Below are 26,868 nucleotides of genomic sequence, written 5' to 3'. Positions count from 1 at the left end.
TTTCAGCGTGTTTCCGTGAGATTATCCATTTTTTATAAACTAATAAACGTTATTTACATAGTTACTATGAAGTTTCTTAAAATAAAAGTAGGTCCGAGTTATATCTATAAGATATGGTGTCAATGTTGTATAATATCATTGTATATTCCATAATTAAGAATTCGTAATTATTAGCCATATAATCTTTTAGATATGAATTAGCTCACAAAATCTCACTTTACTACAGATAGAAATATTGAAAAGATAAGTAATACAGTAAGTAGTACCTACTTATAGCAGATTTCTCGATCTAGTATTTGGGATGAGAGATGAATATATAAATAATTTATTTATCCTATAATTTAATAAGTATTTAACTTAAACAACGTGAAATCTCTATTTACACATTTCAAATGTTAATTAACTTTCTTTGTTAAAATTTGCGTTCGCTTAAATTATAATGATAAGATAAAATGTTTGAAGATGTAAAATTGAAAATCATTCTTGTTTACTTGGGAGTGGGTAAATAGTGTGCGTTAGTGAGAGTGAGAATTTAAATTACTTTTCAACCACTCTTAGAAGTTGGTTTGCATACGTAAACTGATTCAATAAATATGAATTTATTTATCTGTTTAGTCATCACGGAGAAATAACCAAAAAACATAAATAAGCGAGGTCGAAATTACATTAGTGTTTACAATAAGCTGACTTATAATTATACGTTTAAGAATGTAAACATGTATAGAAAACCTGATAAGAAATAGACTATGGAAAAGTCTAGTAACATTGAGGTGTTGTATTAACATGAGGTGTTATTCGTAGAAAACTATTCAATGTAAGGTAAGTAAACTCGTAAAATATGAACGGATGCACTGTTACTTATTTGCCTCGTAAATTTAAATTTAAACATAGAGTAATAAAATAGGTTTGTGCTAAACAAAACCGTAGATACTGGACTTATACCTTTTATAGATTTCTATGATTTTCTAAACCTGGGTAATTTATATCCTTCCGGTTGCCTGTTGAATATCAAATATAGGTAATAATTTGGGCCGGCTTATCTCGGAAAAGCCTGGATTGAAATTGTTAATTTTCCAGATGTAAATAGGCGATATTTTTTTATAAAAATGAATAACGGTAGAGTCACAGATTAGTAAATAGCAGTAGCTACGTATGTAGAGCGCGGCGCAGGAGGTAATCCTAGATAATGCGGAAGAGGTCGCGGATGTCAGTGGATATACGCTCTACTGAATAAACTTGCGATAGGTTCTTTTAAGAACCTATTTAAGCATATTATTTAACATATTATAATGTAATCTTCTATCAAAGGGCTTACCAGTTAGTTGCCAAAAGAATTGTGTAAAAAATAATTATAAATACATTAATATAAGTTTTGGCAGCTTATCCGTCTTCCACCGTCCATAATCAAATGGGAGAAAGTGAGAAAACCTTTGGCAGCCAAATAAATATCGGTGTACGATAATGCTATCAAGGTCTAGTTATACTTTCAGTTTTCACGCGTTCTTCAGTGTGTTTACGCTACTGATAAACGATATCATTTAAAGCAGATTAAACACAAACATCGCTAATAGAGCACGTTGCACAAACAAGGGGCCAAGGACAATTGGTCAGTCCGTACTAGAAACACGATTACTGCTATTGATATGAACGCTCTTGGTCCCCTTGTTTTTGCTTCCCGTCCGGTTTCTTATTGCTTTTGCCCTTGAATTCCTTGGTAATACGAAACATTTTTATATAAATATAACCTCTATGTCGATCAATATTTATGTTTCTGCATTTTACGTTTTGTTTTAACGGTGTTTTTTTTCTCAACCGATGAATTATTATTCTGAAATAGGTACTCAAGGCTCCTTTTAAACGTATTATACCATAGAAACTACAAGTGCCTAATATCAAAATTGTATGGATATTGAACCATCACTGTAGTAATTAATTCTGAAGATGACATTTGACAGGTTTACCAATTGTTCAAATGTACATTTTGCATCCATAAGTTACCTACTTAATATAATAATGTTATATACTTTACTAACCGTTAACAAAAAATCATCTTCAATATAAATTATTCTAACGATTTCGCGAAAAAAGCAAGAGCGGTGGAGCGACGCGTGTAGCGGACTTTGATAAGATAACCTTGCCTTTCAATTTATTTCGTACAACGACCGAAGTAATAACGCGTTACGCTGACGAAAACTTCTAATGATTAAGATAATATATATTTAACAGCATAGTAGCAGTTGAGGTATAATAACGAAGCAGTAAAACTATTAATTAGAGGTGTTAGGTACTCTCAACCCAGGTAATGTTTGTTGAAACTAATCGTCCACGAATGAGCAATCATTTGTTCAGTTCATGAGCGTTGCTAAACATAGTCAAGATAATATTGCAATTTATATGATAAGCTTTGAATGTTTTTATTTCATAGTTTCCCTTCCTTAAGCGCTCGCTCTATTATAAAATAGGTAGGTACCTCATCTTCAAAAGGATCCTCCGTGCGGGAAACTCGTTTCTGTTTATTTTCGCTGAATGACAGCCTCCTCTTGAATAGCTTCATCTCAGTTATTGTGACAGCCGTTGGCGCCCGCAAGTCACGGTTTACATTGGGATGCGACTTATTGTTGTTTTAATCCATCACTTATTTAAATAAGACGAATACATTGATGCATGTTTAACTCTCTTACAGTGTGTGTTATCACTATCTGTTATTTATAATAGTAAGTGTACATTTTCACAAAACCTCAAAAGCGAATTCGCGTCATTCAATGAAGGTAAACAATGGTTTGAATGGTTGCGCTTGCGGCTTGCCGGTGCCATAGAGCGGAAGGTGCGCCGCAGAGTGCGGTCAGGTCGCGCGCCAGCCGCGCACTGCTCGGGGCTCATGCTCGTGACACGCGCCTCTGCGCTACGTCATGTCACCTTTGCGCCAAGACAACACATCCACTCACCCCACTACTTCACCCGAAATGCTAACATCAATCAACACCGGCGTCCATCTAACCCTCTTTTGTTAACTTTTCGATAGCATTACCTAGTCTCATTAATCCATAGAAAATATTAAAGCGACGACTGATTGATGAACGCTTCTGTGTCACGCTGATTTTGTTTACTTTGTGGATCGTTATAAAATGCCATGCTATCTTTCATTCTATACAAAAATACGCTGAATCGAGGGTACTTTTAATTACTTTCAGTGTTTTGAAACTCAATAGTATTTCATTAGCTAAATTTGTAGAGCTGTAATCAATTACGTGACTCGATTGCATTAAAGGGAATACGGCTTCCGTTGTGATTGTAAACAAATTTCTAAAACCGGAGTACTAATAGCGGAATAACAAACCTCGCGTCAATCTTATTTAACAATTTATGAAAACAAACACAGTCCGCAAATTTACTAACATTCACGATAACGTGTATAGTAGGTACGTAGTTTACGGATACAAGTTACTTCTGAGTCAACGCAGAAAATGTAGAGCCGCGAATATCCTATATTTTAAATACTTATAACGAATGTGCATTAAAAACTATGGTTAGTATACTTAAATCGTTGGTCTGCTGGAATTCATATAATACGAACTCTACACAATAATAAAATATAATTAACAAGTTTTTCTTGATTAACTGCAGCGTTGACTCTACAAAAACTTAAATATTTGCTAATGAAGAGCGAAGTCTAGAGATACCTACTTGTGACACCAGATCCGTATTTTGAATTTATCAACTGCAATATATTTTGTTAATAGTTCTTATAGTCTAAATTTCTGAGAAAAGAAAAGTTCTGAGAAAGAATTGGGAGATACAGACATACGAGAATTTGAAAGAGTCGTAGGATCTTTTTTTTATATTTAACTAGCGGTCCACCCCGGCTTCGCCCGTGGTACATATTTACGTTTTCTCTACATAAGATCCATCCTCGTACTTAAAGAAATATAATAAAAAAAGAATTATCGAAATCGGTTCAGCCGTTCTCGAGTTATGCGCTTACCAACACATTTTGCGATTCATTTTTATATATAAGAATAAATTGTCACAACTTTGACTTTATTTAATATTTTGATATTTCAAATAAATACATCCCCTTTATTGCAATAACGATTAAAAAATCAATTATAACTATTTTCATATACTTAAACTAAGCTTAAACGAAGTACCTATCTGCAGGGCACCTATTAATTTCTTACTTCAAACTTAAAAAGATAACATTATTTCATTTCTATGAAATATAAAACGTAAATAACGTTTTAGTTGTTTTTATTGTTTGTTTAAAGCTTAAACAGGAAACGGAGCGTACCGTACAATTTGGAATGCGGCTTGAAGGCGGTGTGAATCCGGCATGTTTGGACTGTGATTAACGTCTCCAAATCCTTGCTATTACTTTAGTACTTATCCCATAAAACTTATCCATCATTCACATTTATAAAATAGTATCAATCAAAAGTATTGCTAACTGAACTGAATATAAAATACTTTAATTTTCCAACCTTTTATCGAGTTAAAGTTGAATTACGTTCGTGACCTTTAGAATACCTGCAGTAATATCCATGAAAGCTTTTTGATGGAAATGACAAATATATTTCACGAAATAAAATAAATGTCATCTTTTATCTATTCAGCCGGAATATTTTCAAGTCCTCTTTTTGTAGTAGCGAGCTCAAACGTTTAAAACTAAATAAAGTACTTACATTGTTTTGTAAACGTGCAAGTATTTCCGCAGAATTGGCCGGGTCCGACAGCTGTATTGCATCCGATACCTATAAAGAAAGAAAAATAATTACTAACATCTTAGAACTTACATAATATGAAAGACAATATTTTAAAATATGTACTTGTATAAAAGTCAAATGATTACGCTTAAAATTGAACCTTATTTTAATTTTCATCCTTATGAAAGTAATCTTTTCATTAGTAATTATTGAAATGGTCATTATACAAAACATACAATTTTCCAAACAACGTATTCAAGTAAGTCTGGAATCCAAAATATTTTTATTGTGTCCCATTTAAGAAAAAAATACGTTTGTGCGTATATGAATTAAACTGAAACCGTCGCTATTTAGGTTACAATTTTCGGTAAAGGTTACAGTTTAGATGAAACTGACAAAATATCTAGCAACACAGAATCTCACAAAGGGTGATTTCAGCGAGTGAAATAGGTCAATAGGTCCCCGATGAGAAACTGGGGAAACAGGGGGATTATCCAAGCTCCACTTTATTTCTTCAAGCCTCGAATAACTGACAAAGTGCTCAAGTTTTTATGTCTATTGCGGTCCTTCAACAACATTATACCCAATGAAGTATATGATGCCTTCCTGTCCATAAAATACAATACATTTGCCTCGCCAAGCGAGAATAGGATCAAGGTAGTAAATTAGTGCCTGGCTGCGGGCCAGAGTGAAACTAGACTGAGAATAAATATTTTAAGTTCAAGAACGAACGTTTATTAGCACTGTCAATGTTAGATTAAGTAAATTAGATACATTTTAGTCGACGTATTTTGTAACACTTCTTTGTCTCGTCTAGTTGTTTCTGTGGTTATGCTGTCAAAATAAATTGCTGAAGAATAAAAGTAAGTATCTAAAATATTAAGTCCTATATAAACTAATTATCGTAGATATAAAAGGAGAAAGTGATAATCGAATTCACAAAATGGGGTTTATCGGTGTCTGTGCAGCTCCGAGTCGCCCACCTTGGGGCTGTAATTTGTGGTTATTGTCTTCGCGATATTTCCCTACATTTGCCGACAAATTGTGGTGCTTTATGGATGTAGAACAAATTGACATTTGAAAGTATGCATTTAGCCATTTGCATGTGCACGACGAGGAATGGCACGACGGTATTGAGATATTATTATGGGAGTATTATCGTATGTACTTATTATAGTTAATTAAAGCTAATTTTGACTTGACTTTACTAAGGTTGTTGGTTAACATTTTATGTGCAATTCCAATCTTGTTGTTATTTTTTATTGACAATTAGCCATATATACTCATACTAAGGAATGAGAATTTCGTTTTTAGGATCGTCCGTTAAAAAAAACATTATTTTTCGGCTTCTACGTCTAAACATAATTATGTTTTAAACAAAATATGTGTAATTATAATAAGTCATCGTATCTAAACTTTTATTTTTCCCTTAACTCTACATTTATTGATTGAACATCAATCTCTATTTTTCATTAATTAGAAGAATATTACATTAATTTTGTGATTGACATTCAGGCCGGTTCAATGATGACAACGATGACTATATATCCAACAATAATTATCACATATATAAAAATGGTGCTAATGCATTCACTGTCCGAGCGCTATGATTGAGATAGATTTCTATTGAAACAACAAACAAGTAGGAAACTTCAAAAAATATTTGTAGGTGAACAAAACATAAAGTTTATTTAAAGTTCAAACGGAGGCTGTCGAAATATTTAGGTAAGGCATATATCATAGTCGCGTTTTCTCAGAAGACGTTAAAGCGTTTAATTTCATTGAATTGCGTCGTTAATTTCCCCGAATCGTGATGTATCTCGCGCTAATCATTCCATACGTTATTAGGTCGACCGCTTTTGGAATTCTATGTAAATTTTTGAGTTTATGGGTCTTTATAATTTAGGCAAGATGTTGTATCCACGTGCCGCAATGCCGTAAAAATAAACTTCGCGTACCACACCCTGTCGTGGCGGAGCTTCAAGCGGCCCCATTCGTGCCTGATCGAATGCAGACCACCACTTATCCATGTTTATTAGGTCAATCAGGAAATCGCAAAGCTAATGCTCCATCGTTTATTTTCATAGGCAGTTTCTTAACGCTCTCGTAGTTGCAATCGAATAGGAAACATTCATTGATGAAAGAGTATTTTTGAGGAAGTTACTGTTAATATTCATCGGCACGCGGTTAAGTATAGACGATATACTCGATACTCGAGCCCTAATTTTAGTTTACGTCAATCAAATTGTTCGTGAAATGAGAAAGCAATTTAAGTGTTCACTGGTGGGTGCCGGGGTCCTATTAACTGTCAACCGGTTGAAGTATAATTTGCAAACACGTTATTAATTACGAGGCGCGGTGGTCTCTTATCAAGGAACAACGATTATGGCACGCTGAGCAGTTTTGACATACCAATTTCGTAACTAAAGCTTAGCTTAGAAATTATGTGTGTTATTCTAGGTGAGCAAATTTAATATTCATTGTGAGGATACCTACCTTTATTGTTACTAAAACTTGACTGCTTTAAAGTTAGTTATAATCCTTACAACTATGAAGTCAATTTTAGTGTAGCATAAAGCGGGACAATATAAAGATCATTAACTTTATGTTTTTGCTTGTACCTACCGACGCCAACGTCTCAATTAAAAGACATCTTGATGTGTTACGAAACAAGTACATTCTCTCAATTTGCACGCATCGCGACAAATTGTGAAGGGATTGACCAAAATATTTTCATTATGAATTGTGAAATTAAAGATCGTTTCACTTATTATCAGGATCCGTTCTCATTTCCTTTGGCCAGCTTGAGATGCTACTGATGTGATAGCCTTTATAAAATTTATAATGTACGAGCTGCTTAAAACATTTATTACTATCATTTTTGCAACGATCAGTGATCATTAAATTAATTACATTTATATTATACAATCGATTTTAAAATGCTTTTGAGCAGTAGTATTCTAATAACAAAACTACTCGTATATTCAATATTATAGTTAAACATTATGTACCTAGGTGTATGTAGCCGCTCACTAACAAGAATGTAACTGTAGCGTAATTTTACGAAACTTACGCAATAATATCTTTGAGTTATTTGTAGAGCCAAATGTCTTCCTATTGTAGAAATGAAATCACTATAAGGTCAATTATTTTCACATTTACTACTTCGCGTAATTGGTAAGATAATTTAGTTTATAATTCGTGGTAGAAGCAAGAAAGTGAAAAGCAACAAATCTAACATTGCAAACAAATATGTGAATAGAAATAAAAATGCAATGAAAAGCTCTACATTAAATTGTTACTTCAGCAATGTTCTTTTTACATTTTAAAATAGTTATAATAATATAATTATCGTATTGGCCATAGAGGGTTAAAAAGGTCAAAGAGCTAACGATAAAAAAGTAACAACATTCGATGTTATCATCCATTCAATCTCGTTATCGCGTCATAGTTATTTGATTTAATCGAGCAAGAAATTGCTTGTCAGATATCGATTAGCACGAACCTAGCAGCATGCGAAATTCTGATGGAATATTAAGACGCGGCTTGTTTCGTCGAACAGAATCAATGTTAGATCGTTAGTAAATGAATAACCTTCTAGTTCCGGGTTAGCCGTACTGTTATATTCAACTCGTGGTAAGTTTAAGTACTTACGTCGCGTGTAGCAAGTTGCAAAACAAATTTGTAGCAGAATTATTTATAGTCATGAAAGACTTTGAATAACGTGAAAAAATTGGGTAGAAAAAAAACGTTTAAAATAGAGCATAGCTTCCAGCTATATTTTTAATTACTTTAACGAGGTCTTCAACCAAGTACCGTATCGTACTCGCACAATAAAGGAAATAAAATACAAAATATTATCATTAAAGGCTAACATAAGATGTCCAACAAAGAAACAACATAACCAACGAATACCACAGACATCGTAAAATATTGCGGTAGATATAAATAAATACCGGCTGTCTCCATCTTATGGATTTATCTTGCAAAATGTATCTCCTATCTGTTTCTTTTTACTTTCACCGCTACAAATCGGAATTTAAATCAAATGTCCGATGAGAAGTGTCGGCGTTTGTCACATATGAGGATGCTGCATTTTATACAATCTTCAATGCTCAATGGATGACCCAATTGGTATTGGATTAAGAGATCATGGCATCATGTAATTATTTTGCTTTCTGCTAAGGATTAACGTCAAAATACATTTTTATTGAGATCACATTAAAATAAAACATATTCCTGGAAAATACAGAAGGTAGGTATAAACTATAAGCCGTGTATTTTTGGCTAAGCATTGAATTTTTGAATGTTGCTACTAGTTCTACTTGTGTTAATTTAAGCTTTGGTAATTTATTAAATTATAAACCGGAAAGCACATCGTTACTACACAACAGGTCCAAGTGGCGTTTTGTGTGGAAGAGGTTTTCGAGAGACAAAAAAATAATTTTACCATCTCTCATGAAATAGTTGATGTGATGCATGCTTCAAAGTTATTAGTTTATACATAATATATTCCTTTTCTCAAAGTCATGTTTGTGAACCTTCCTGCGGTTAACTCAGCGGAGCTAAACCGTCGCCTTAGGTACACTATATTTGCCAAGTGGAAAGCAAACAACGCTTCTCATTAAAACGTTTGTACGTATTGTATTGTTGTTTGTTTCACCTTTGTTTTAGTTTCAGTATTCTGAAGAAAATTCAGAGTATATTTTGAAAAATAATGATTTAATACTCTCGGTGTAGACATAGTTATGTACTTATGTCATAAACATGACTGAGCATAAATTACCAAAAATCGTTTATATTTTACTTGATATTAACAATTGTACCTAAAACTCATATTTAATGTACATTATAATTTAGTAGGTTTTTTGTTAAGTTATAATATCTATAAGAGGAGTATGAGAAAGCGAGCTGTACCAATCAATCCTTAAAATAACATATATAACCAAAGATCGACCAACATTGATTTAGGAAAAATAAATAACACTTGAATTCGAATTGGAGCGCTCTGGTTTGGTAAATTGGCGAACTGATGTGTCCGGAGGGGAGAACGTAAATACTTGGAATAACTAAAACAAGTTCATTAAACTGCGGTTACTATATTCCTGTACAGCCCTTGAGCAAATTCCTTTGTGGCGCACCACGTAACTTGCAGAATATTATGCTTAAATTCATGACTCAGAAAATCTGTTTGAAGTCCCAAGGCCTACGTTTTATTGTCAAATGATAACATTTAAATCTTATCTGAGTGTTTACATTTTGTCTGTATAGTAACGAAACTGAATATTTAAAGATATTATACCTTCTTATATTACGTCATTCAATTTTTACGATTATTGTGAGCGACTTTTTAACATAGGTATTCAATTTTATTCCATGTTCAGTAAGTCATAAACTATCTCATAATATCACTTTACATGTTTTATGTAAAGTGATACTAAAAGCAATATATTTAATGAAGTTGTTGTTCGTGTGCAAAATGTAGATTTACATTGATATATTTTTACTTCATACTTATTATTTCTACTTCGTAAAAAAAATTAAAATAATTGGTTTTTTCAATATGGGACCTAGTTATCTATACATATAAATTAGAAAACTTGTAAACTTTTTTACCAATATGTTCAACGTACATCGACCGGACATGTACACGAAACAATTCGCTGCGCAACATGTACTCGCTCAATAGGTACTCATCTATAAGTACGTAGTCTCAATACATTATACAATAAAACGTCGCTGCTTTATTCCCAGTTTTCAATAGGAACGGACCTACACCTACGATTGTATTGTACAATAACGCTGTTATTGTCCACGCTTTATCCTGATTTATGGCTACACGAATGCTAGTGGGTATTTAGTCATTTCGAAAGCTGCAATTATTTATTCAAATCGCAAGCTCAACCGATCATTAGTAAAGCGGTAAATAAAATTACCATTCATTCATTTAATATCGTCCCTGTCGCGTTTGGATCTTCACGTGAGCATAAGTATAATACACTAACACTCCATCCCTATTGACACAATAAGATGTTTTCATAATAATTGAAAAAAATAAAAACTCTACATTTATAAATTTAATTATAATATATTTTCAACATGCTATCGATAAAATCCGCATAATATAAGAAGTGAAAAAAGAAAAAGCGCTACATCAGATTATAACTAAATGTAAGTTTTTATTAAGTGTCGTGTGAGAGATTTTCTGATTTATATCCATGGGCTAGGATCCCGCGTCCCGTCATATAAGAATAACCGCTTGCACCGGTGCCAGTGTCATATGACCCGCGTATTTCAAAGTCGAGTCGTGCTGTTGTGATTTTATTTGTGGGCAAAGTAAATTCCTTCGCCTATTGTGGTGTATTGAACTAACTGCCAATGCATAGTTTAATCATGTTACAAACGTGCATACGAGATTTTCTTAGGAATGTCATTAATAATAACCATTATTACGCGATTGGAATATTTAGTTTTATTAACATTTATTAAATAAGAAGGATGCACACAGTTTGTTTCAAATTCGTATACAATAACTTTTTATGTCATACTCAAATAGCAGTAGGTAGATATTATTTTTACGAAATATGAGACAAAAATAAAACATTCAATGGGTTTGATCTCGACGATATCAAATACTAAAATCTTCGTGTCAAGTCATAAAAGGTAGTTAATAAAAAACAGGTTTTAATACACAATCTTAAAATTTTTGTTTTTCAATAATGATTTATGTATTTACCAAAATAGCCACAATGTAATAAAATAAGTGCTTTATTGGCTCAGATAATAAAAAGAATATGAGGATAATCCCAGAAAGTTATGAAAGAATTCACATAGAGCTAGTTATAACTTGTAATGTAGTAATAATGTGGGAGAGATAACAAGAATGAACGGTTCATTTTACTTTTTTTATTACTTTGGTTGGATAAAAACTTCATGCTAATGTGAAGCTACTAGCTGTCCGGTCGAGGGGATGACACTTATGTAGATAACAAAGTAATTAAGTTTAGTTTTGAAATTCCTTTTTTATTTCTTATAGCGTCAAAATATCTTCACACAGTTTTAAAACACTTATACACAATAAATACTAGTTCAAAAACTACCGAAGTATTTTATAATTTCATGAGTCCCGTAAAATATACATACCCTTAAGTTTGAACTTCCTGAAGAACTTGTCATGGTACTGCTATTACTAAACCGCTTATTAGTATTCATTATAACGTTACGTAAACTTTAACTCCGTCCTTATTAAATGTTTTTAAGGAACCTCCTTGGCGACACCAAAACTTTTACAATATCTCTCATAACATCATAAACTTTATTTTATTTCCTCACATCGAACAATTATTTATGTAGGTTAACACAACTAAAAATAATAAATACTATATAGTTCACAATTTGTTCACTGCTTAAAAAAATTTTTTTATGTTTTGTTTTAACAGTTCCTTTATTTAAATATTTTAGAGCTAGGTACACCTGCGTTATGAAATGGCATACGTGACTCAGGAAGGCGGCTAACGATAAAACACAACACACTCTTATCGCTTAAAATCGTCATTGCCAATACGTATCAGGGTATATTTATTAGGTATTACGATAAGATCGGCATAGCCTTGAAAGCAAACTTGTATTATTTTGCATAATATATTTATGTAGCGTGGCAGTTGGTCTAGTAGCGGAAGTAGTCATAGAGCGCTTAGCATAAGGACTATATCCTTGGCATTATAAATTATATGGTTTAAATTTGATAAATAAATTCTTATCCGAATTGTTAAAAAAACACGCTCCTTGAAAATAAACTTTCTAGCGGTTAATTTTTACAAAAACTAGCAATAAACTTTTTTTACTAGATATCTAACATTAAAAGTTCGTTGACATTTCCTATACCGACGATTTTTAACGCACGCTAACAAAACTGATAATTTTAAGGAATTATTTTATGAACAAATGTTGCAACAATTTCAAAATATGTGCTACGAGTGTAATAAATATTTGTATACATATACAAGTGTTTTAGCAATTCACAAAGCGCACTGTTTAGAATTTAGATACAAACTATAGAATTGCCATATAAAGTGTCCGATTGAAACTGTCCGGAATTCAGCTATTGCTTAGACTGCTAGAGCAACGGCCCACAGTTAGAATTATTTATAGAGCAAATGCAAAACGTCTATAAGGAGCTTTCAGTGGAAAGCACGCGAAGATGCGATTTCGCGAGCGCGTTTGCGAGACGACGCGCGCGGCGGCACTGTCAGAGTCGCCGGATTCGCAAGATCGAGACGCTGGCGAGCGCCGGCTGGCCCCTAGCCTCCAGTTAGACCGCGTCCACTCCGCAGAACGTTGCACCTGACTCCGCGAAACCTAACTATCACCGATACAATCCATATCGTACAAGCATTTGCGTGCCTGCACGCCTTTGCTCTTACCCTACTTTGTCGGTCGTCTTGCATGCAAAATTGTACTACATTAACATCGAAACGACAGAACTGGATCCACGGCACTTAAACGTATTTTCATGAAACTTTTTTAATTGTACGATAAGTGTCAACGTGTATTTAAATACTTGGTATACGATATTTGCATAATTGCTTGTGCGTGCTAAAGTAATGATTAAGAATTAAGTCAATTAAAATAAAGACAGAATGATGACTTCATAATACCTATGTAATGTTTAATTCAGTGTTTTTTTTTTCGTCGGAATTTTTTTCAATTTTATTCTTCTTCACTTCTGTTTGAAAACTGTTCATCAAATTTTAGTTACCATAATAACATCGTTAAGAACTCTACATTAATTTTATAACAACAAAAAAATACCGGTAATGCAACAATGTTCAATTAATAACCTGGTGTCATCGTATATTCATCATTTTACTTCCGAGAATAACTTTCGGGTGCCTTTCTTAGTAATCAGGCGTTCCATTTGCTTGTCACTCCCGCGGCCATCCCGACTTGGCCCTCCCACGGCTTCCACCCGCAATTGCAAATTACTTTTATACGAAATTTTTCTCTTGAAATTTTCACAAGCGAGTCATTAAAATTATGATGTTCACTATGAAGGTTAAGCAAGTTTAAGTTTAAAATGATAAACTCTAATAATAAACTCTATCAATATTTTATCACCAACGTCGTGTTTAGTACTTTAGTAGCGCTCTATGAATCCCCTTAATAACAATAATCTACATTCTTTCTATCCCACAACACTTAAACTTGATGACTAATACGTGAACACAACAAACATTAAATTTATCCAATCACATGTCGTACTCCTACATTTATACACTTTAATTTACGACCATTTTACGGTTTGATTTACATGTAAAAGTATGTAACGGTTATTTAAGTGATTTTCGTGCTTACGGTCATATAGGTCAAATATAAAAATTATTAGTAGTATATAATTAAAAATCATAAATGAATAAAATATTTATATGTTTATCAATTTGTTCGAAAAATTGATTTTTTTATATTCCTATTGCTTAATGGTAGGAACATTATTTTAAAGTATTACTCTTTCCAATGTGCATATAAATATATTGCAGTTCATGTTGAAATTGAATAATATTGCATTTATTAATATTCTACTTACATAAATTCATAGATCCAACTATCAGTGGTCATTAAATAAATACTATATGCAAAATGCGTTTTAAATAAAAATTTGAAATATTGATTAAAAAATATAAAAATATATAGGCTTATAATATATTTTAACATTTATTGCCAATTTTTATGTTTTTTTTTTTATATTTCGAAATTCAAATCAGAAAGAAAAAGGGAAATACAGTAACATAAACAAATCTTAATTAAAATGCAAGCAAGATTTATTTCGTGACATTTATATAAAATTACGTGAATCTGTCAAGAACAGATAAATCTTCGATAACAAGACACAATTTGTTATAAAATATTCGAACACAATGTAGGTTTTGTTAAATAAAGTGTCCAATTTCGACTAGTTGGTAAACAATGAAATCGTGACCGGAGGCGGTACAGATTGCCATCAATACTTACTGTACTAACAGTATACAAAATTATATATTAAATTATTTTAATAATATATTTATTAAGTTTGGAATATACACAAAGTATTTTTAACCTCAATGTTGTAACTTTTAAATAGCAACTAAATATATTATGAGCAGAATGGATAATATGCTTGAGGCTCTCCCGATCAATCGCTTACTTTTTATAATACTTAGATTCATTTAAGATTAATTATTTGCCGTATCATCCATGATTTCAATTTAATGATAATAAATTGATAAATGAAGTGCCTATTTAAAAATTCACGGTAACTTTTTTTGGATCTATCTGACTTTAGGTGTGCTTGAGGCGTTTTTGAAATTCACCGCTACTTTCTGATGATGATCTAAAAGCTACTTCACAAGTTCCTCTCATCATCATCATCATCATCAGCCCATATACGTTCCCACTGCTGGGACACGGGCCTCCTATGAGGGTACAGGCCATAATCCACCACGCTGGCCAAGTGCGGGTTGGCGGATGACACATGTCGTCGAACTTTTTAATTCTTCGACATGTCGGTTTCCTCACGATGTTTTCCTTCACCGTTCGAGCAGTGGTGATGTTACAACATGCGCAGATAAATTGAAAAATCAATTTATTTCCTGCGCGCTCGCCTGGTCTCGAACCACGGACTTATCGATTCGAAGTCCGAGGTCTCACCACTGAGCCACCACTGCAAGTTCCTCTGTACTAAAAGAATTCAATTATTAAAGTTGCACAAATAGCTTTAAAAGCTTCGATTTTGTAGAGTTTTCTTAGCGCGCCATCTATGAAATATAATGTAAAGCGCTAACTAAAGTGGCATCTGAAACATTGCGCAAACGACGACTTTAATAACAATAAAGTATGAAGCGAATGGAAAATTAGCACCAGATGGCGCTAAATCATTCTTTTTTATAGAGTTATAGAGCTGGTAGAGCCAAAGATTATTTATATGTATACGTAGAGCTTTCAAGTCTTTTGTATTTTAAAAAAGTTTAAACTTTGGATACGTACCTTACTCTCGCATGTTGTATGACAAACATATTTGCAAACTGAAACAATAAAATAAGGGCTAATTATAGAACTGAATGTAAAGTACAGCATAATTACAAAATTATTTTATGCTTTATAATATTCCAATATTCCAAATATAAAGTAATAATATTAAAAACTGTAATTTATCCTTAGCAAGAAGAACTTTCCCGTAATTTCTCCCCTCAAAATTATATGTAATAAATATTGTAGAGCTTTGAAATGAATTATAATAAAATAATTACTTCTACAATTTATAAATATCTCACCTCTGCAACATGATCCGTTGTGTACTGGCTGATGACACCAATGACAGGGCCTGGGCTTTTTAAACGTCTTACTTCGAAACGCGTGAGTTTGAGCCACTCCTTCCTTCTGTAAAACAAAAGCCTTGCGTTAATTGAAGCAAAAATTAATGTTATGAGAGAAAATGAAAGTTTAAAGATGTTTTAGTTATGAATTAACTAAAAGTCTTATCATAACTAAACTAACCGAATAGAAGCACTGCAAATAAAGACGCATACTTGTTTAGATTAACACAAAATGGTATGGCACGCGTTTGGCATTAGCCGGCACACCGTCCGGCCCTTACCTGCTCCGAGCTGTCCCTTCGCTGGAACCATAATGGACGCACAATGGACGTAGCAGTGGGAGGCGGTCACGCGAGCCCATTCATGCTATGCGTACGCATTCTTTTCGACTTCTTTCAAATAACCGTATAAACTGTAATGTGTTTCTAGTCATTCTATCGTTAGTTGATATGAGTAGAATATCGTTAATTTTAAATTTAAATTAACTGATTTTTAATCATTGTTTAAAGAAATATAATTCATAGGCAATTCAATTCTACAAAATTATTATTGATGAATTTGTAAGTATTAAAAAATTGTAGTGCTAAGTGCTAACATTGTGTTAAGACTAATTTAATTGACAGAACAATGACTTGTAAAGTTAAATGATATCTTTCAAAACGTCTGTTTATAACCTGATCAATTAAGTTAATTTGTATTCAATAGTACTACTTTTAGTTCCCGATCTTATCTCTGCGGATTGTGTTAGCTAGCGCTCGTTAGGTAATAAATTGTATCTGACATGCTAACCTTTGTACACAACATAATATAGAGTTTTTCGTGATTCGTAATATACTTTCAAAGTTTCGTTTCACTTCTCAAAATAAGTGGAGGTAAAAGGGTGAGCATACCACGTTTGAGTATTCACAGTACTCTTTTATGTCCAATTATAGTTCACTGACGTCATGATTTGGTACAGGCGCCGGCGCGAAGATAATGGCGCCATTTGCAGAGCAGTTGATATGGTTTCTGGCTTTGAATTTAAGTATTAAATGCGCCATATGCGCGAGAAACGCTTCAGTCTAAAGCTGTTCCAGTAACAATGTTTCCATACGGTATCGTGTATAAAAAATACGAATGCTAAGGCATGCAATACATCGGATGTAGTTTAAGCACGTGTGTTGTAAATTTTGCACCTGCCGGCGCTTACATTTCAGAAGGCCTGTTGGCACCCGTCCTAAAGGAACATCAACAAAAAAGATGCATCTTCCACGGCAGCAGCCGAGCACAATGACATAATAAAGTCATCACACGCGGCCCATTAGCCGAATCAAATTTCATTGAACAGCTGGCCCCTTCGAATTGAACAATAAACCAAATGTTTCCAACTTTTGTAATCGATTAGTAATTAATTTACTTTGATATAACTAACACAACCGTAACATAATATCTGTTCTATTAACTACCTATTCTGTGATATATTCTATTTATAAGTTACGTATACTTATGCTAAACACTGAATACCTAGTACCTAACTATACCTATTAACAATTATTAGAGTATAGTAGAATCAAACAAAAACGAAACTCCATATGCTCCAACAAAACTAATATTTATTTAAAAAACAAGGAGGTGCCGGATTAATCAGGCATTTTAAAACGTCTTTCTTTTATCAATTTAAATAAGATTTATATATCCGCGGTGATGTATTCCGTGCCAGTAATAACAAAGAGCTGCTTTTTAACATAATACGATCAGTATTCCTATAAAAACAGCGATCAGAGGTATTGCCGGAAATTTTATACTATTTATGATATTCTGTCATTAAGTACTTAATTGGGCTATATTTACTAGTAATTAGAAAAATTATAAAACAGATACCTACTTACTTAAAATATTATGATAATATCGTACCTATAGGGTACGACGCTACATTATGCCTCAGAAAATAGCGTGTCTCTATCGTAAGTATAAACTTTATACTGAAAACGAAAAGATGTTTTATCGTAAGCACTAACTATAACATAAATTAAAACGAGGAAGCGACACACACTCCTGATATAACCCTCATGTTGTGTCAGACAAGAACTACATACTTATTATTATTTGTGCTTTTAAATAAAATGTCGGAACAATACAATTAAAAGCTATCAGAATAACACAATTTATCGCTATCACATAAAGAGAAAGACATAAAAAAATTCTTGCATAATTATTCACTTCCGATGGCAGCTAATTTTGAGTTAATTAATGCATTACACCCGATAAGCTATGACACTGTTTCTCTACATCACTGAACTAATTTCGTGTTATCATACGAGTAGTAAGTTGCTTTCGTAAGCTTCGTTGTGCGTGTGGTAATCATTTAATAACTTTCCAACCTACGTGACGAAGAATTCCGTATCGTACAATACAATTTTAAGAAATTTTGGAAATGTCATTCATTCATACGCGGCTTCTTTGTATATAAACGACGGAACGTGAGCGGAATTTTATGGAAGGGCCTTTGATGCGTGTCAAATAAAAATTATATCACGTATCGATACTCGTGCGAACACGGTGCATCAACAAACAAACTTTTATATTGTTATAAAGGATGTTTCTCAGTAACATAATATCCATTTTATGTAATTATATATACAGTTACATGACAGTAATGAACAAAAATACTTGACTTCTAAAAATCTTCATGTTTATACCTTTATACCTATCTATCAATTAAAATAGAAATGCATTTGTCAATACGAAATTAAATGAATTAAAATTGTATCGGCATAAGGTAGTTTTTACACATATTTTTCAATCAGAACCTAATAATTATGCATACTGTTCAAAGTTAGACGACACTGTGTCTCGTTACATAATATTATGAACTTAAAGGTATTCAAAATAATATAAAATGTAAAGCACGAAATGATTTGCAAACCAACAACTTAACGTTGATTGGTCGGCTATTCATAGATTATGATAATAATGCAATAAATTATGACATAAAGTTTCACTTCGTAGAAAATTATGGGTGTCGTAGATCTAAGAATTAAAGTGCGCGTACATTTCAGGACACTAAGTAGGTAGACAAAAGGTGATTAATATTCTAGAAGGAATCTTAATTGGTACTTTCAATTAGAAGAAGGATTTCCTTTAGCGATTTGTTATATGCTAATTGGATAACGTTATATATGATTATTGCATAAAGGTAGATAGTAGATTCCTAAATATCAGTGCCACAATCCTCTGATTTTATGCGTCTAGTTAAAGATACGATTAGTTTTATGAGCTAGTTAACATAATAATAATTCTTTAGACAGGCAGTTCATCATATAGATATATGCACATGTTTATTACTGACGGACACGGATTGGAAATCACTGCGAATTTTCTTATCAACCGATAAAAATTGCGTTGACTAACATACTGCTATTTCGCAATCAACCGACGTAGCAGAGTGGCGCAGTGGAAGCGTGCTGGGCCCATAACCCAGAGGTCCGTGGATCGAAACCACGCTCTGCTAAAACCTTTTTTTACATTTTTAAGTAATAAGGATTTTTATGTTTATTACTTGCTTCTTGATTCATAAATTCATAACCCTAGGTAAGCAATGATGATGAGCGGCACTCCCTGCTTTATACGAGGGGCGACCCATCCTTGGGGAAGACAAAGATTGCGTGCAGGAAATGTATAAAACAATATTACATAATTTATTTTGTGATATAGGGTTCTACAATACTCTATGATTACATTATAGTGATAGTCAATATCAATAATATTTTATATAATAGGATAACTATAATATACCAGTTTCAGTAAACTACTAATAACAGTTAGGTATCAAAAGCTTTTCCGTTTGTGAATTTGTATCATTAGTAAGATTATTCTTGAGGAAAATCATTTAAGCATCTTTAGTTTTGGAGTATCAGTAGTTCTATATCTCTGCATGTATTTTCTCATTAGTTTTGAAAACAGAAGTACCTAGGTAACAAAGTTGCAACGTAGAAAACAGATAATAAATTAAACCAATAGTCATTAACTTTTATAAAGCTTTGCATGTCTAAAAGCCGGAAAGTTGTATAACATTATATTGATCAACTCGCATGTCCAGTGTCCCCAGTCCCCGCCGAACTCGGCCCCTCGCGTCCCATATAAAATTCAAATTAACAACTGTTTGCTCGCTGCATATTTCCACACAACAATTTATTTCTTCATATTTTATACATTGAAATAGAAATGTGATTTTTACTATGAAAAAAATCTTTGTGAATTCTAATAAAGCGTTGGATGTTTAGATTTTTTAATTGCTCATAGAGCTCGAGCTGGAATATCATTTATATTTTAATTACCTACCTAAGCGAAATACAAGTGTCCTTTATGCGAAGACCTAAAAGATTAATGTACATTTAAATAATTATTATAATACGAAATTCCAAAGGTAACCTACTATTCCTACAGTATAAAATATTCCAAATATCCAATTATAGGCGTTTAAAAACATGTTTGAATATTCATGTTTTATTATCATGATAACATTCGAATTACTAACTCGCTTACAGTTGTCACGACTATTGTATTGGTGTCAATAGATTTATTGGTTTAGTCCAAACAGGGGAATGGGGAAAGTTATAACCTAACTGCTTTCATCCTTTATACGTGCGTAGTTAACCAAGATATCCATAATTAGGAGTACAAAACTATTTTAACGTAAATAATGTAATGCAAACCTTACTAGTAGAACCGTTAGTAATTTTGCATACGGATTTAACTATGCCGTACTCGATACTCCATAGAACAAAATAATTCGATACTGAGGATTCCAAGACGTACTCTGGTGTCTTTACAATTATTTATGCCATATGTATGAACACGTGTTCTTTCAATTATGCCAGAGAAACGCCGCGCTGTACATAAGTATTTTTAGCATAACATATTTATAATCGGAATTCTTTGGTCATAACGCAACTTGGTTATGATTTAAAATGTTTATGGCGATTAAAGACCACACATGTGGTGTTTCGTTTTGTAATCGTAAAATTGTTTGAGTAAATAGCTAGCTATTGAAACAATACCGTTAAAAAAAAATATTTTAGTTGTACAAATTTCATCTCACATGTGGCTTAAATATAATATGTTACTATAAAGTTATAAACGAGCCCGGCCTATTCGAGTAAAGTTTTAATCAAAATTCAATTAATCTTCGTTAAGAGTTGCATTTCATGGAGTATTTCAATTAAATTAAATCTTGACTTATACGGGCCGATTGTAAGACGCAAACCGCAGCTTAATCACGCAGACGGACGTTTGAATTGTAAGGAATGTTAGATCAATGCCATATAAAGCATGAAAAATGTGGGATTTTGTGAACTAAAAAGCAGCATTTGTTTGTTCTTGAAATGGGAGCAAAATCGTTGTATGTACAAGGCTGGTTCGCGGCTTTGTTTGCATAATGTTGAAACTTCAATGACGTCATGCTTACACACGCGTATAGCATGGCAGATACTTACGCAACTTGATAGAGAAGCCTACATTAAAACATAATTTACGGATTCAATGCTCGTCAACTGCCCTACTAGATGTTTTGCATATAAACGCAGCGCAATGCATTTAAATGCATTATATTCATTTATGGTATTTTCTAGAAAGACGATACTTACTACTCGAAAGTGTTTATTTTCAGTCAAATAACTATTTTCTCAACTATAGCATTGAATATAAAGATAACTAGATAATAATTTGAAATTTGAATGATAATATTTTTAAACTTATCTCATTTTAGTGTTATAAGTAGAATGTTGCCATGATGTTGCCTTTCAGCTAAACCCTTTTTAAAGTTCGTATGATTTTAAATTCCATACATCAAAGTGAGTGTACAAAGTCTAACCGCGAGCTTAAATGGCCAACACATCATGTTCATTTATGCACCGCATTGACAACTTGATGGCTTTGCGTGTCATCGATTGGAGTGAATGAAGAGTGGTGGTGAGAGAATGGTCGGTCGTGGGTCGACTCCGCGTCACGGTTGTCAGACCGACGATGCTCTAATTAATCAGCGGTTTCCCCATTGCACCGTTATAAAAGCACGAGCTTAATAGACGTTTTGAAATACTTTAAAGATTTTTAATTGAACGTTGAATGTGTAACACGTTTTACTTTATTTGCATGAGCCAGAGATTTCAATACAGCAGTTGACTACCCTAGCGAGACAATTTTAAAGCTTCTATTTTAATTAAAAATCTTCACTTTTAAATAAAAAGGTTGCAATGCTTTTTCTTTCAAGAAATATAAATTAAATATTAATTCGTTAATATAAATAAGTCTTATAGGCCTTTTTGTGATCGAGATTTTGTATTATGTTCTTTACCTATATTAAATATCATTAACTAGTTTGTCAATACTTATATTTTATTTTTATTTGTGCTTGTTAAATGTAAGAAAATTTAATTGATTTATACATTTTAAATTATGTCTTATTTATACTGGGATAGCCCTGAAGATAATATTATAATTCCTAAGTAACACCATTGTTACCTATAGAAATAGTCAATAGTAAGCCGAAAATTAAGTGAGACCTCCCACGAGGTAAATCGAAGATTGACGCTATAATACCGTCCGTGATTTATAGGAAGCCAGTTATTGTAAAGCCAATCTGATTATATTTTTTTAATATAACCAACTTTGGATTTCCTGATAAGGATAAAATTAAAAACAATTGCTTTGATTCAATTTCTTTAAATTTATCTCTGTAGGAAACTCTTTTCAATTTGTTTTCAATTATACCATACGTTTGGCTCGTAGGTCTACATAAAATGCTTTCTGTAAAATATAATGTAGCCCTCAAAATCTAAATGCATTCACGCTAAAAATGTTCGCATTAAAACACAATATCATACAAATTGTAATAATTCATTCGCATTTTGACTTGCAACAGTAAACTTTTAATTTGTGCTGCCTCTTGACATTTAAGCATACGGGTTAAATTGTTTGCTAGAAAAATAGTCAAGGGGTATTTTGCGGTAGCATTGTGTCGAAACTAAAGTCTCATAAATCAAGTTGCAGCACTCGAACTTATGAGCGGTGTGCACCAGGTGGTCGGTTCTATGTATGCATCTCTGTTTATGTTCCAATAAAGGAGTACATTTTATTTTATGACTTTCATTGGAACAGATTTCGATTCATGGTACCTACGCAGCGTTTAAATTTCAATAAGGCCCTACTTGCTATGTCTGGTTTTTATGTTCTATAATCTATGGTGTGATATCACGAAGAGCCGAAATGTTCAACAAATTGTTGTAATAAGAAGCAATATGAGTGTAGTCACATTCAGAAAAAAGGCAAACAGCGGTGGGGGGACAGCTGGCTGGCATGTTTCGCGAAGCGTGATATTTTTTGCACGGACTTAATGTATTGTGGTCACAGTTTAAATTTCAGTAATGAAACTTTACCTTGGAAATTTAAAACTTTGGGTGGATGTCCTTATAATTAACAAATACTGGCATACCTTTCAAATGTTCTTTGATCTTTTGTTTTATTGTTTTGGTACGCTACGTGCAAACTCAAAGTATATTTTGCCATGATTTTGCCTTATTTAAAACACTGGAATAAAATTAAAAATTTGTACCACACGTAATTATATATGGTCAATCATTATAGGGGTAATTGAAAGCAAGTACAGATTGCGCATAACATCGCGATCGTAATGAAAGCGAACGCCGCTCCTGTTGCGTTCATTAGAGGCATAGTTAAGTACCTGTGTTGCCCCTCTGCGCTTCCGGTCAACGCTCAACACACTCTTTAGGCAGTTCCTGCTTTGTGCAACATCCGCTTTTTATCATGATTTCATATCTAACTATCTGAATAATAAATGACAAAAATGAACTACATAGTTACATAATGGTATAAAAAATGTAGATCGATTAAAGGTACATCCGCTGAGCTTAGCATGAACTTTGCAGCAGATTATTAAGCTTAAATAACTATACTCTTAAAATATCAGTAGTTATGACTAATCTTTACTTTCAGCGTCTGCGCAGAGGAATTAAAATCACTTTAAACCATAAGGAACACAGATTGACAAAGGGGTTTGTCACTCATCAGAATGTTTATTAATCTCATTCCCAGCGCACTGAGCAGGCACAAGAGGCCGCTCCCGCAGGAATGTGCCGTAAATCATCGCATATATCCGTCTAAAAGGTCGCACCGCGGTTCAACTAATAACCCAACCACTTCTTGCTGTATATTCCCTTACAAATGAGCATGCTCGTACTCACAATTGATAATAAATTCTTGATAGTGAACATGTCAGATATTAATACTATATAATTATTCATTTTAATTGCCCCGCATATATGTATTTGTCTAGATATAGTTAATTATGCAATAAAAACTTTTACAAAAGCAGTTTCAATCGCTGCGTTATCAAAACTATGACATAATAATGTTACAGTTAGATGGAAATCGAAAAGAATGAACAGTATTGTTCGATCAAAACTAAGGGATCATTACGTAGAATCATCAAAAGTACCGCACGGTTAACCAACCTTTTGTTCGCGCTTCTCGGAGCGCATGCGCATCTCTACACATGCCCTTAATTAATTTATAGATTATGTTCTATGCCAGAATGATAGCGCATAACAACTGTGCTCTTGTTATTTTTAAAGTGAGCATACTTATTTGAAACGATTTACAGCTACAATTGGGAGAAATTTCCTAGCATTAGCTCCCTAGTTACCTTTATTATAAATTATCATTTAACTTTCCGTCAATATCTCAAAAAATTGTTAACAAAAAGTATAAGCAACAGTTGACAGTGAACTTGACGTTAGTATGAAGAGGCGTCGGCGGTCAATCGGGCCTAGAGTGGGCGGTGCACTTGTTCTTGCGCAACCATTCGGTGCCCTCAGGCCCAGGTCCCGATCACCGATGCGCTGCGCATGTGACAACGCTCCGAACTCGCCTAGCACATTAGTATTCTACCGTTAACTCCACTTACTATGGTGACCTCATGATGTTGTACATACAAAACAATAGACAAATAACAGCACATTGCACGTTTGACAAGTGAAACAAAAAGAATTCATTTTAATCAAAACAACAATTTGCTTCTTTGTTGCCAAGAGGGAAAAGGTTTAAAGTGTGTCACGGAATTTTTAATTTTCCTTCGAAACGTTTAAAATAGGTACTTGAAGAACTTAAAGTCATAATGCTAACAATAACTACATAATATTATAATTCAATGCAGAAATTATGAGTAGTTATTAGGTATTACATTTTGCGGTATAAGTTATAACGTAGGAATTATCATTGTATTTATCGCAACTAGGTGCATAAGTTATATAATTATCGCTATCTCCTTGACACTTGCCTGCTGTTTAAGAACATTAAAATTCTGCCGTTAAAACGTTTTGATTTAAACGCATTAAGGTTTAGCTACCTGCTGTGTGTAACAAATTTCGCTAGAAATAAAGTACCTACATACTTAGATAGTTATTACCAGACTTTTACTGACATATTGTAAAATTAAATTAACAGTTTTAATAATTATAAAAATTCTTGATATTTATTTTTGTATATCATTCCTTCTGTGTTAATATTGTCATAAAATCTAGTTTTTAGAAGAAAAATTTCAATCGACTAATTTGTGAAAATTATCGGGAAAATCACTTCACAGTTTTACTTTAATCGTTATTTAATGAATTAAATTTAATACCTATATATCTACTGAGTTCATTATTGTTGCATACATTTTCATTTAATAGTACCTACCTACTAAAAATACTTATTGTAGAATGTAGATCACATCTTCAAAAATCAAAACTTCTTATTTAAGGCTGTGTATGTTTTGCCATTCGATAAATATTCAATAATAAAAAAAGTTTTAACGCTATTATAATATGTTCGTTCATTCGTTTTTATGAATATTTCCATAATTTATAGCAGCTATAAAATAATCAGGACTGGCATCGTGCAGTTTCCTCACGATAGCATCTAACTACCTCAGTGATTGGCCTACGTCACCTGCACTGTCACGTAATCTCTCATAAAACACCGCTCTTCATTATTATCCCATCATGGACACCGCCATACATGTCATAACGCCCTCTGTGTACTTAACATGCAACGCAAAACATGCTGCATTTTATTACACAATTACACGTATAAATATAGTAACAAATGTTCGTAAAAAATATATCTACATAACGTTTTTCATGTAAAACTAAGACAGATTAGATAATTATTTATGTGTACATTGTGAAAACTGCAACTGTTTGTTTATTATTGGCGGTTTCTATTTAGATCTAGCACGTTCTAGTTGTACAGTGAGATGACACTCTTCGAAATAAATGCACACAGATTAGTATCCTGTGTAACGTTATAATAATACAGAACAAAAAAGACAAATCGTGATCGTTATAAATATCCGAATAATGCCCTTAAGATTTTTTTACGCATGATGTTCGCATTTAACAATGATTTCCAGCTCTACAAAATAATTTGCATTATTTCAACTAAATTTCAGAATATCATTAAAGCATATCGATGAAAATTTAATGAATAGAAGGAAAACTATCGTCAAATATTTTAACTTCGATAAGTACTTTCGTTTACGAGTTGCAGTTGGACAATTATTCCTCATTGCCTTCATTAAAACGGTTACATTCGTGGGAAATTGCAGATATCCTTTCGCGTTCTTATGAAAAGTAGTTTTCTGGATGATACGAAAGAAAATATTGTATGAGACCGCTTTTTAACGCTTATAAGTTTATACCAAATTTAATTAAGATACGTAAATTCAGCTCTTTTTTTTTTGTTAAGAATATTATGAATGTGAGATTATATTAAATGCTCTATTA

General features: G+C 32.9%; 1 protein-coding gene and 1 non-coding gene across 7 annotated transcripts in view; one reads left to right on the top strand and one right to left on the bottom strand.

The window, feature by feature from the left end:
* Nucleotides 1-26,868, bottom strand: part of LOC123705907 (tensin) — a 69,791-nt gene that overhangs the window by 37,762 nt on the left and 5,161 nt on the right. For 4 of the 6 annotated variants that reach the window (XM_045654997.1, XM_045654996.1, XM_045654999.1 and 1 more), the window contains exons 2-4: nucleotides 16,007-16,112; nucleotides 15,720-15,757; nucleotides 4,680-4,748 (exon numbers count right to left, since the gene is read on the bottom strand). In XM_045654997.1, the coding sequence (XP_045510953.1) occupies nucleotides 4,680-4,748; nucleotides 15,720-15,757; nucleotides 16,007-16,112 (213 nt within the window). Of the gene's footprint in view, nucleotides 1-2,470; nucleotides 2,874-4,679; nucleotides 4,749-11,843; nucleotides 12,066-15,719; nucleotides 15,758-16,006; nucleotides 16,113-26,868 lie in introns of those variants that run through there. The other 2 variants (XM_045655000.1, XM_045655001.1) reach the window with 2 other exon arrangements.
* On the top strand, nucleotides 19,467-19,538 carry Trnam-cau. Its single transcript has one exon. It is a non-coding gene; the product is annotated as a tRNA-Met (tRNA).

This window comes from Colias croceus, chromosome 3 (assembly GCF_905220415.1).
Source record: "Colias croceus chromosome 3, ilColCroc2.1".
Lineage (NCBI taxonomy): Eukaryota > Metazoa > Arthropoda > Insecta > Lepidoptera > Pieridae > Colias > Colias croceus.
The sequence above is the reverse complement of the archived record's forward strand: the minus strand, read 5'-3'. Positions and strand labels throughout refer to the sequence as shown.